General features: G+C 42.1%; 1 protein-coding gene across 1 annotated transcript in view; it reads right to left on the bottom strand.

Moving 5' to 3' along the window:
- Window positions 1–12,870, bottom strand: part of cntn4 (contactin 4) — a gene marked incomplete at its 5' end in the record, with an annotated part of 163,059 nt that overhangs the window by 72,323 nt on the left and 77,866 nt on the right. The window contains one exon of the mRNA XM_080026764.1: window positions 2,355–2,558. Within this exon, the coding sequence (XP_079882890.1) occupies window positions 2,355–2,558 (204 nt within the window). The remainder of the gene's footprint in view (window positions 1–2,354; window positions 2,559–12,870) is intronic.

Genomic DNA, 12,870 nt, shown 5'->3' on the forward strand with positions numbered 1-12,870 from the left:
TTGCCAGGGCCTTTAATATGAGTATTAAATCGCTCTTTATTCATACAGTGATCACTTATATAGTGTGCGCTTTTCATAAAGCCGATCTCTCAGTCACTCACTCTGCATGTAATCGGCAAATAAACTTCTAGGAGATCCCACTACTGTTAGCCAATCAGAAGAATGAACGCTACAAACCGGCACCCGTCTCACTGCCGGTGCACGTGCAGAGCGGCAGATGGGCGAATGTGTATGCGCCTACAATGGCGGAGCAGGTAAAAATCCTTCCCAGGGGGCGCCCTTGGCTCATTTGGTAGGGCGTCCCCCCCGGGCCGGGCCCAGCAGCAGACCCGGGTTCGATTCCCGCCCGCGGTCGTTCTCTGCATGTCACTCCCCTCTCTCCCCCATTTCACCCCCATTTAGTCTCTCTGCACTATCAATAAAGAATAAAAATGCCCAAAAAATATCTTAAAAAAATAAAATAAAAAATAAAAATCCTTCCCAATGTCTGTTGTGATGGTTTTTATCATGTTTTATCACACTTATGGATCTGAGATGATGCTACATAACTTGCTGCTTGAAGACCACAGTGCATTAAAATGGTGACGTGGGGACGAGGGAGGGGACTGCTAACTGCAGTAACTGACAGGAAGTTAGCTAAACTGACCATTCCGCTTACTGAACCTTTAATAGATCTTTTGGTCCAAGCGCAGAATGGAGAAACTTAATTTCTCAGTACAGCAGTTGCTTTAAGTATGACTAAAAATAGAAAAAGGACACCAAGTTAATACATGATGAAAGTGGCAGGATGACAATTTTGATTACACATAAATGAAGCCATTTGACTTTCAAAGCACAACACACAAGATGGAGATGAATGTGGCTTTGTGGAGTGTGATGTTTTTCATAATTGCATGTGTTGCAGCAGGCACACTTGATTGCATTGATTACTGATTATATTGGTTTTAGAACAGCCACCAACAAAATACATGTAAACAAAAGAAAAAAGTGTTTATAGGCATACACTATTACAAATATACCTGTATACTTTTGTAGAAATGTACTCTTTAAAGGAATTTTGAGACTGCAATTTTAGAGAACTGTCTTTTTGCAACACAGATGATGTATATTCTGTAACAGCCATATTTGAAATAAAAGGGAAATCTGTTCGGAAAACTATGAATTTGACTAGGCCACTCAGCAATAATTGGGAAACAACGTTACGCCCTGGCCAGCAAGTGCTGTGGTCGTTAATGTTTGGAATGAAAATTTAGCCAATTTCCTTATCCTTATTTAAGCCTGTTTCACAATCATATGGCTCAATGATGAAACTCTGCTTTTTTTTAACCATGTGTTATATTTGTCATTTAAAAGCCATAAATGAATAAACACACACTTCCTAGGCATTCTTGTGATCATTCAAATAACTATCAACATCATTCCCCTCTACCCTATTTCATCTCTGTCTCTCCGCACTGTCAATAAAGCATTAAAAATACCAACAAAAAAAAATCTTTAAAAAAATAAGAAAATGTAGGGGAGAACGGGGTAATGTGAGACTTTTTACATTTGCTTCCCTCTAAGGGAGCTAAAATGAGGATGTTTCATAGAAAAGGGACTCAGAACACAGGACTAGACCCAGCTGTCATTTTCCATCTTTTGAGTCTTTGATTAATATTTTTCTGCATTTGTTTTATTGGGATCATTCATTGAATAAATACATATTACTTAGTCTATTGGTGTTAAAGGTCACTCTCCTGTCCCCCACATACATACGTGCCAAAACATGCCCTTGCTGACACCCCTTCAACCATCAACCATGAACCCCCACCTCCAGCCCACATTGTCTTTTGTCTTATTCAAACTAGTCTCCTTGCTACCTCAAATATAATGGATTAATTAAAAGAGGACTCAGACACTGTCTCACTTTACCCCACATCATTTGTCTCACTTTACCCCACTGCCACAATTTGAGAAAAAACTACCTCTCTCAGCAAATCAGGCTAATCTTCAGTTATCATCATCACATGGTTTCATATGTTGGCAGTTCATCAACATGTACGATAGAAGTTTTTCTACCTGAATCAATTTGCTTTGGCACAATGATCGATTAAGTTGACAGCAAGAAAATTTACTTTTACATGCAAAAAAAATGTTTTGCGAAATAAACATGCTAACAACATCACCATGAGGTCCTCTCTTTCATGGCCAAGGGGAAATGACCAAACATGTGTTCCATTGCCTAGATACAGGGGGTGTCTCACATTACCCGATGGCTCACATTCCCCCGTTCTCCCCTATAACCTTTCAAGGAATTTCATGACTGTGGGGAGGAACCCTGGGAATGAGTGTGTGTTCTCAGAAGCAGCACTCACCATCACTGCGGAGCACTAGTGGAGTGGGTGGACCCTGGACTCTGGTCTTAGTGACTGTGTTGGTAACCACACAGGTGTAGTTGCCGACATCTGAGGGCTCCACCTTGGCGATGTACAGATTCCCCGTCTCCTGGGAGATGAAGCGGCGGGTGTCCTGCTTGACGAACGTGGGGTACTCGTTGAAGATCCAGGAGAATACGAGATCTGTGGACGAAAAAAAAGCATAGGAGAATCTTCATTTTCAAAGCTATATTGCGTGACTTTTTTCTTAATACATGAATGTCGGTTACATTCAAGCCATCGCAAAACCTTTTGACACAAAGTTAGCCCATATCAGCTCCACAAAACTCTCTCTGTATTTCTCAGTATGGCAGTGTTTACAAACTGGTGTCGCCCCCCGACACTGGTGCAGGAGCTCAGAAAAATCCCAAGAAATGTTTCAGTTGTTGATTCTACTGCTATGAAAAAACCTGGATGTACAGCAGAAGGTATAAAATCCATGTGCCATCACTGAATCTTAACCTCATGTACATGCGCCAACAGTGTTGTTGTAATTACTCAGTATTCATCATTGGGGCGACATGAGTTAAGCTCCTCAGCTTTAAATTAAGCCAAAAAGTTTTTGTTGTTTGTTCTTCTTTATTTTTATTCATGAAACAAAATGGAAGGAACCAATATACTTGTCTGTGTTGCTAAGTTTTAGACCTCTTGAGGACGGCTGAAAAAAACGACGAGCAAAGTTATTTTGCGGTGAGCTGAGAATTGATGACGGGATCTGTGAGAGGTTACAAACAAAATGTAATTATCTGGACTCACTTGAAACAACCATTTTTCATGTGGATGAGGTCTGCATATTCAACCAGGGGAATTTGGGAGACACTGCGGTATGTGTTGTCATGACTAATTACAGTCCCCCCCACACACACAGCCAACTAGAATCAGCAGCAGGAGAAGACAGTTTGGAAGCAAAGACCATGTTATACTTCTACAATAAGGTGCACAATTCCTGACACGGCATACATCAGTCTATTGCACTATTCATCAACTGCAACTTTACCCCATATTTATTTTAATGTTATACAGACATACTGTCCAAGTGTGACTAACCTCATTCATTATGGCTCTATTCCATTTCAGTGTCCTATTGAAAGGCCCTGGACCTGGCTGGCACACCAACAGGGAATGCATTATTGACGTGATTTATTACACTGTGTTCAAAAACAAGTTCAAATGTCCACAGTGAACAAGGCCAATACTGTCTCTGAAGTTTGTGCAGTTTTTAGGAATACATTAGAATGTTTTTAACGGATAAAGAACATTAGTGTGCAGTTAAAGGATTGTGTGTGTGTGAGTGGATTTATCTTAGTGCTGAGCTGAAAGACAAACTCAGAACAAAAGCAGCTCAGCTGACAACATGTACAACTGTTTGGAAGAAAACACTTTTTCTAGTTTTATTAGAAAATAAGCAATAATGAGTTTATAACTTCCTGCTGCCTTATGTACTTGGTGTATACAAGTTGTAATACATTGGGAAACATGTTAAAGGTGAAGTAAGTGATGTATTTATGTTAATATAAGTGTTAAATCGCTCTTTATTCATACAGTGATCACTTATATAAGTGTGCACGTTTCATAAAGCCGATCTCTTGGTCACTCGCTCTGCATGTAATCGGCAAATAAACCTTTCTGTGAACCCACTACTAATAACCAATCAGAAGAGAGAACGCTACAAACCGGCACCCGTCTCACTGCCGGTGCACTTGCAGAGTGACAGATGGGTGAATGTGTATGCTCCTACAATGGCGGAGCAGGTTAAAATCCTTCCCAATGTCTGTTTTGATTGTTTTTATCATGTTTTATCACACTTATGGATCTGAGATGATGCTAGATAACTCGCTGCTTGAAGACCACAGTGCATTAATGTGGTGACGTAGGGACGAGCGAGGGGACTGCTAACTGCAGTAACTGACAGGAAGTTAACTAAACTGGCAATTCCGCTTACTGAACTTTTAAGAACTGTATTAATTGTGCATCAGATGGGAAGTAATCAAAAGTCGTTTGTGTCAAGAGTAGATCAGAAATAAATAATGAGATTGACTGATTACAGAAGGCTGAATAGTTTAGAAACTGTTTTTGAGAGAGAAAGCACTTCCTAACACGACATCTCAACCGTCTGTGAGAAATCAGCCAAAGGTGAGACTTCTCACTAACGGGACACCAGGCAAGATGGCAAACACCTGTCAGACTAAAGAAGAACGGATAACACAGTCGCTGCTGGGAGTTTTGATGTCAGCCGTTAACTCTATGTCACATCATATACATTGTGAAGCTTTAAGATCCGCGTGCCAAGTGATTTATTTCCTCTCTGTCTATCTTGCTGAATGAAACTGCATGCTTAATTAACACCCACAATTTGAGAGTCATGAGTGTGAACGTTGTGTGTGAAACTAAAGCTAACTCGGATCATGTGTGTGCACAATCACTATGCGTAACCTCGGTAACAAGCTAGATCAAAACACAGCACATAAGTTTTGTGCAGTTGTCTGCTTTCTTAGGCCTTCAGTTTGGCAGCATGGAAGGGCTCGTATTAAATAGAACCAAGGAGAAATGACTGATCAATAATTTTAAATGTGTAATCAATTAATCATAATCATGTTATTCCTATGCAAATTATATTTGATCACTGACTTTTGCTGTAAATTAAATTAAGTAATTGTGGGGCTCCATTAGCCTGGTCAATAACCCAGTGTTGTGTGCACCTGGGTTCAGAATAGAACATGCTCAATGAGGGTCTCTTGACACACTATATAATCCAACATCTTTAAATCATTGCATCATTGTCCGATTCACTAGCACCATAAAGACGATAATTCAACTCCAGAGACCGTCCATATGTATATCTAGCCTCATTTTAACAACCTGCAATTTTGAGAAGTGAGCATCATTTTAAAATACAGTATGTGTTTTTTTGCATAAGATTTTTGCATAATTCACAACTCAATGTATCTTTCAGTCGCTATGATGAATGAATTGGATATGAGATATCATCAATCGTCCTCCGGGTCCGGCCTGCTCGTACCAGATATGCACCTGGATGAGTTATTCACGTTCATATTTATTTCAACTGATCAAATCTGAATGTTTTGCGGCGAGGCCAAACTGATGAGGCCTGCACTATAGCAATATCTAGCTAACTGTGTAAAATCCAACAATCTAATAAAGTGTTGGATAAAGGCAGAGTTATAATCTTTATTTCATTTTTACAACATGTTAGTGTCCAATGTTTTTACAATACAGCTTTGGATACAGCCTTTTTTATTTTTTTATATATAAAAAAATACTATATACAGGTCCAGGAAAAGGCATTTTCGTCCTGTTTGTAAGACCAAACGTATCACAAATCAGACAATTACAGTAACAACATGTGGACAAATACTTCAGTAACACATTTCTCAATAGTGCTTCGAATGGTTATGCATTGTTGAGTTGATGTGTGTGATTTATAAATTGAGATTGTTGGTTCAGAGTATTGAAAAAAGAGATGATTGCCGTGAAAGATGGTTGTATAGGAGCAACATACAGATGCATACAGACAGGTTTTAGTCAAAGTACATTTTGGACCTTAAATGTATACTAGTGTAACCTTACAATTCACATTGTTTTGTATTATTTTCATTCTCACTTAAATAATACTGCTGATTAATATTATTGTATTATTATTTAATATATGCATGTTCAGGTATACATTTAAAGTGATACTGTTTTACGTCCATGATATTAGTTCCTACCCACCTCTTGTTTTAGGGGGGAACAGTAAAGTGTGGGAATGAGTTTAATAGTGAGGGAGCATATAGGGACTACAGGTGAAAATTAGCCTGCATGGCTAAATCTGGCACATTTACATGTTCTTCTAAATAAAGAAATCTCAAATATGGGAGACCACTGTGTTGCCGTGTTGGAGTTAATAGTCAAAGTCAAAATAATTTCTATAGCACATTTAAAAACATTATCAGTTGACCAAAGTGCTATACAAGATGCAATACAAAATAACATATAAGATACATGAAGAAAAAAATAATAATAATTAATTAAATTAAAGGAGATATTAACGCCGAGAAGAGTTGTACCTAGTTATTTATTGTAACCCGGATGTTCCCACCATCCTGAATAGACCGGAGGACGCTACCGACAAAAAATAAGGGTTACACTAGTATGAAATAAAACATGTTATGGAATGAAAATGGACACAAAAAATCTCTAAATCGACCAGAGCTTGAATTAAACTATATTTACCTGATGAAACTAGCCTCAATCGAACCGTACAACTTATTGGACTATAGCAGCAATTAAACAAAAACAGCCTTAGAGAAAAAAAAAAACCTTCCCTTTCACGTTCCTTCCTTAGCTGCTTGGCCATTCATCACAGCGGGATCCTTACACTCCATGCTGGCTCAAATACCAGGTAGACCACTGTATACTGTACCACACTGGGAGCAATGGAAGCTGCCCATCAGTGCCCATTTTGGAGCTTGGGCTCTGGGTTTTTGGCTGCTGTGTGTGTGTGTGTGCGTGTGTGTGTGTGTGTGTGTGTGTGTGTGTGTGTGTGCGCACGTGCCTGTGTGTGTGTGTGTGTGTGTGTGTGTGTGCGTGCGTGTGTGTGTGCGTGCGTGCGTGCCTGTGTGTGTCTGTGTGTGTGTGGAGTGGAACATACAGAGTGATAGGCAGAGCGCACACAACTCCGTGGGGACAAGGACCACTTCAAGGCAGGATACGGCATGTTGTTGTTTTCCTCTCCAGTGCCTTTCTGGACTACACGGTTGCACCTGCTCTCTCTGTTTTTTTTTTATCTGTGTTTAAAACCCATATGAGACTACATGGCACAACATGAGCTGCACAATGCCTCAGAGAGAGCAGGATACATAATAAGATGCCTCGCACAGCTGGCCCAAAAAACCCTCTTCCATAAAAATCATCCAGGGCATTGATTTTATAGGTTACACAATAGCTCCCTTGCTCCTCCTGCTATAAGAAACAGGACATCTCCAAGACAAAATGTAGAAGAAAGAAATCAAGCCGCTCTAAGAGACTGTGTAACATGGTCAACGTATGACACTGGAACAGGAACATCTGCTCTTGTATTGTATTATGACAACAGCAACAATCTAGCTTCAATTAACCTTTCATAGCTGAAGTCGTCAACATCACTATTTTGTCAAAATCGGTCAATATCTTTTCACGATCTGCTACCTGTCAGTACAGAAAAGAACAGGTTTTAATACACAGCCTATAGGGCTGGGCGGTATGGTCAACATGTTTTATTACGGTATAGGTCATTTTATATCACGGTAACGGTATATATCACGTATCAAACAAATGTGTAGCCTACATTTTAGATTTAAAGTATATCGAAGGAATGAAAGATTTGGAATTTTCCAGCAAGATTTTCTCATCTTAATTTCAAAATGCTGTCAAAATAAGTTAGTGTGTGGCCTAAATGTCTGGTAATAATTTCACTCCAGCTTCCACACAAATAATGTTCAAGTTTGACATGTTTTAAAGTTGGTGTGTAACAGCAGCCTTGCTGTCTCCACCAATAACAGCGCGGGGGTCAAGCCCTGAATAGATCCTAGAGATTTCAGTGTTAGCCATTTTCTCACTGCAGGCATTTCACTGTTCTCAACGTTTAACGATTTTGGGTGAAGTGCACCGGGGCGTCTCAAGTTGAAAATGTTTTAACTTTTGGTGAAAGGCGCCAGATGTCAATGTACCTTTTCCGGAACAACCAATCAAATTTTAGGAGGAAGCGGGACTAGAAGCCTTCTATTAGTTATACTGACATGCGTGACGACAACGACAACACAAAGAGCTATCTGTGTTGGAAATTCTCTGGACATGATTTCCACATTTGCATGTACTCTGACCAGAAAAAAGTGACTTCTGTGGACACAGCCCCTTATAATAATAATAATAATAATAATAATAATAATAATAATAATAATAATAATAATAATAATAATAATAATAATAATAATAATAATAATAATGTATTTTATTTGGAGGCGCCTTTCAAAGCTCTCAAGGTCGCCGTACAATTCAAAAACATATACAGTTTAAAAGCAAGGCAGGTACACAAATAGAATTAAAAACAGTTTAAAATAAGTACACAATGGGTGGTGAGGTGATGAGGAAGGTAGGTTCAGATGGAGTATGCAGATTTAAAAAGGTGGGTTTTGAGTCTGGATTTGAACTGGGTTATGGATTCAGTGTTGCGGATGTCGGGGGTAGTGCATTCCAGAGCAGGGGAGCAGAGCGGCTGAAGGCTCTGCTCCCCATCGTCTTGAGACGGGCAGAGGGGACAGTGAGGTGAACAGAGGAGGAGGAGCGGAGTGCACGGGAGGGAGTGGCAATTCGGATAAGGTCTGTTAGGTTTTGGGGGGGCAAGGTTATGGATGGCTTTGAAGGTATAGAGGAGGACCTTGAATTGAATGCGGAGGTGAACCGGGAGCCAATGAAGCTGGTGCAGGACAGGGGTGATGTGGTGAGAGGAGGGTGTTCTGGTGATGATTCTTGCTGCGGAGTTTTGGACCAGTTGTAGTTTGTGGAGGGTTTTTTGGGGGAGACCGAAGAGGAGGGAGTTGCAGTAGTCTAGTCTTGAGGTGACTAGACTGTGGACCAGGATGGCAGTGGAGTGAGGGGTGAGGGAGGGCCGGAGACGGTTGATATTGCGGAGGTGGATATAGGCAGTGATATTGTTTATGTGAGATTGAAAAGACTGTGTGCTATCGAGGATGACACCCAGACTCTTAACCTGAGGGGAGGGGAAACGGGAATGTTATTGATGGGGATAGAGAATCTGCTGAATTTGGCGAGTGTGGATTTGGTACCTGTGAGAAGAAACTCAGTTTTATTGCAGTTGAGTTGCAGGAAATTGGAGGAAAACCAGGTTTTTAAATCGGAGAGACATTGAGAGAGGTGTGATGGTGGAAGGGCGGAGTCAGGTTTAGTGGAGAGATAGAGCTGGGTGTCATCCGCGTACAGGTGGAAGAGGATGTTGTAGTGACGGAAGATATTGCCGATGGGGAGGAGGTAGATGATAAAAAGCAGGGGCCCCAGGACTGAGCCCTGGGGAACACCTGTGGTGACGGGGGAGGGTTGGGAAGTGAAGGACTTGAGTTTGATGAACTGAGTGCGGCCTGAGAGGTAGGATTGGAACCAGTTGAAGGTGGTGTGGTGAATGCCTATGGATGCCAGTCTATTGAGGAGTATGGTGTGGGAGATGGTGTAGAAGGCCGCAGTCAGATCTAACAGGATGAGGATGGTGAGGAGAACGGAGTCAGCTGCCATGAGGAGTGCATAGGTGATCTTGAGGAGGGCTGTTTCAGTACTGTGGAGGGGGCGGAAACCAGATTGGAAGTGTTCATACAGATTGTGATGGGATATGTGGGAATGGAGCTGAGAGGCGACAATTTTTTCTAATATTTTGGAAATGAATGGAAGGTTGGAAATGGGACGGAAATTGTTGAGGTCGTTGGGGTCAGCTCCAGGTTTTTTAAGAATAGGGATTATTGCAGCAGTTTTGAAGGGGGTGGGAACAATTCCAGTGGTGAGGGAGGAGTGAATGATATCCGATATGAGGGGGAGCAGAGAGGGAAGGCAGGCTTTGACGAGGACTGTGGGGAGGGGGTCGAGGTGACAGGAGGAAGATTTGGATTTACGAATGAGGTCCTTGATTTCAGAGGGAGACGGGAGTGTGAAGGCAGAGAGAGACTGGGTTGGCAGTTGGAGATCACAGGGTATGTGAGGGAGGGGGTTGGTGGCGAGGTGGGGGTCACTGGTGAGTTGGCGGTGGATGTTGCTGATTTTGTTATTGAAAAATGTCATTAAGGAGTCGCAGAAGGAAGTACAGTAGAGATGGGGGGTAAGGAGTCCGGGGGTCTGAGTGTTGTGTTGATGAATTTGAATAGGAATTTAGAGTTGCCTTCTTGTGAGCTGATGATGGATGAAAAGTAGTTTGATTTGGTGCGATCTCTCACCTTGTTGGTGAGAGATCGGACGTTCAGCAGAGCGAAGTGAGCGGTGGTGTCGGACTTAGCCGTAGTCTCAGCGGTAGCCACACGGGCTAAGTTGGCCAGCACGCTGCGGTCCACAGCTCTGCCGGTGGTCCTCTTGGATCTGCGTGAGGTGGACCAGAATTACTTTATGGGTTTGGAGGAGTCAGTGTGATGAGTCCGACGGGAACCACGGTGGATGTATCTGGGTGGAGGGATGTAGAGAATGCTCAGGTGGAGGAGAAGTCCTGATGGAGGATCTGACAGGCGAGACCGGAGCCGGAGGAGTTCTTCAGCGGAGTACTGGAACAGTCCAGCCACAGGTCGGAGAACAGCCGACAAAAGGAACCAGACGAGCACCGACCAGAGGTAAATCCTTGTGGACCACATTGTGTCCCGTGGTCGGGAGGTTCAGACAGCGGCAAGACAGGTAATCCGTGCAGAGCCGCAGGCGAAATGTTTGTAAAGTTAATTATGGTGTAGCGTGAGGCAGTCGACTTTACTCTCCGCCAGAGAGCAAGCTCAGAACCCAGATAAAAACCCAGATACAATATAAAACTATACAACAAGGTAAAAAGGTACAAAAGGTACCGGTGAGCAGCGGCAGCCAGATGCGCCAGCGTTCACTCAACCAGAAACCGGTGAATATGCAGGACAACTGCCATAGGACGACTCTTTTTACAGGCTGAACTGAACTCAATTTGACGAGTAAACTGCGTTCAATCTGTGCAGTGCCCCTTTAATTGTACATGTTCTTAAATTTAAATACCAATTTCTAAATGTGTTCACTGCTGCATATAATTTAGAGTGAGACAATTCAATCTGATGGCTTTGTCCAATAAAGAAATCCATTAGGTTACACACAGCATGGACACTGCCACTCAAAGTGTAGTTAAATCCAGTCTATTCATCTCTGTCTAGAGGGTTCTCCAGCTTTGCTCATATGGCATCATCGAAGTTAACAATGGAAAGAGAATTGTTAAAGGTGAAGTAAGCAATTTATTTATCTAATATAAGTGTTAAATCGCTCTTTATTCATACAGTGATCACTTATATAGTGTGCGCGTTTTATAAAGCCGATCTCTCAGTCACTCGCTCTGCATGTAATCGGCAAATACACTTTTCGGGGATCCCACTACTAATAACAAATCAGAAGAGAGAACGCTACAAACCGCCACCCATCTCACTGCCGGTGCACGTGCAGAGCGACAGATGGGTGAATGTGTACTATGCGCCTACGATGGCGGAGCAGGTAAAAATCCTTCCCAATGTCTGTTTTGATGATTTTTATCATGTTTTATCACACTTATGGATCTGAGATGATGCTAGATAACCCGCTGCTTGAAGATGATGCTAGATAACTCGCTGCTTGAAGATGATGCTAGATAACTCGCTGCTTGAAGACCGCAGTGCATTAATGTGGTGACGTGGGGACGAGGGAGGGGACTGCTAACTGCAGCCACTGACAGGAAATAGCTAAACTGACCATTCCGCTAACTGAACCTTTAAATGGAGCCAATCTTAAAAAAGAGTTTTGTGTGAGTGCCACGATAGACCTCATGTCTTTATTACAGTCGGTGACGTCAGCCAGCAGTTGAAAAAAAAACGTTTTTTTCTTTTTTTCTCTCCATGTAATGTGATTAAATTTTCTTCACAACACATGCCCTGGCCTGCTTCTCTCCCTCCTGCTGCAGACCCCGAGCACAGCCAGCCACTGACACTCTCCCCGGAGAGAGAGAGAGAGAGAGGGTCCGGCCTTACTGCTTTAACCCATACACATTCATCTGCAGAAAAAAAATATTTATGACAAGGATGAACCACAACAAAAAAGACAAAGCAGCCATCTGTCAATACAAAAGGACTTCTGCAGTTTTACTATTACATCAGGATTATTTGTCATCAGAATATATTGGCGACATCAGCTGCCTCATCAGTTGATATAAATAATACATGTAAGAGCACACTGTGACAACAACATGCATTAGTAATGTCCCAATTACAAAGCAGCGGGATGTGTGGCACGCTGTAAAATGAACAAATGTACAACAAAACTGTGCACACTTTCCCAAGCCCAATAAGCTCACACGTAGCAGGGTATAAAACTGACCTGGTACAGCATGAGCTACTTATATAAAATACATGTGAGCCATGCTAGAGTGCTCAAGCAGCCACACAACATGGTCACAGACCAGCGGTTCCATTTGGGTATGGCATGGTATTTCAGCCACCATACCGAATACCTCGTTTACACTGAGCAGCACGTTCCGGCAGTGCACTGTACCCTTAGATCTGGCTTCCGTTTCAACTTTCGACAGTATCTTAACTTGGTAGGCAGGGTTTATGCCGGATGGCCATAATAGCAGTAGGGGAGAACGGGGTAATTTGTCACATGGGTTGGATGTCACATTCGTTATATCTCGCCACCAGAGCGCGCTAGCTCTGAAATGTTGATATAAAAAAGGTCCAGA

The sequence above is a fragment of the Ammodytes marinus genome (genome assembly GCF_949987685.1).
Source record: "Ammodytes marinus genome assembly, chromosome: 4".
In the NCBI taxonomy this organism is placed as follows: domain Eukaryota; kingdom Metazoa; phylum Chordata; class Actinopteri; order Uranoscopiformes; family Ammodytidae; genus Ammodytes; species Ammodytes marinus.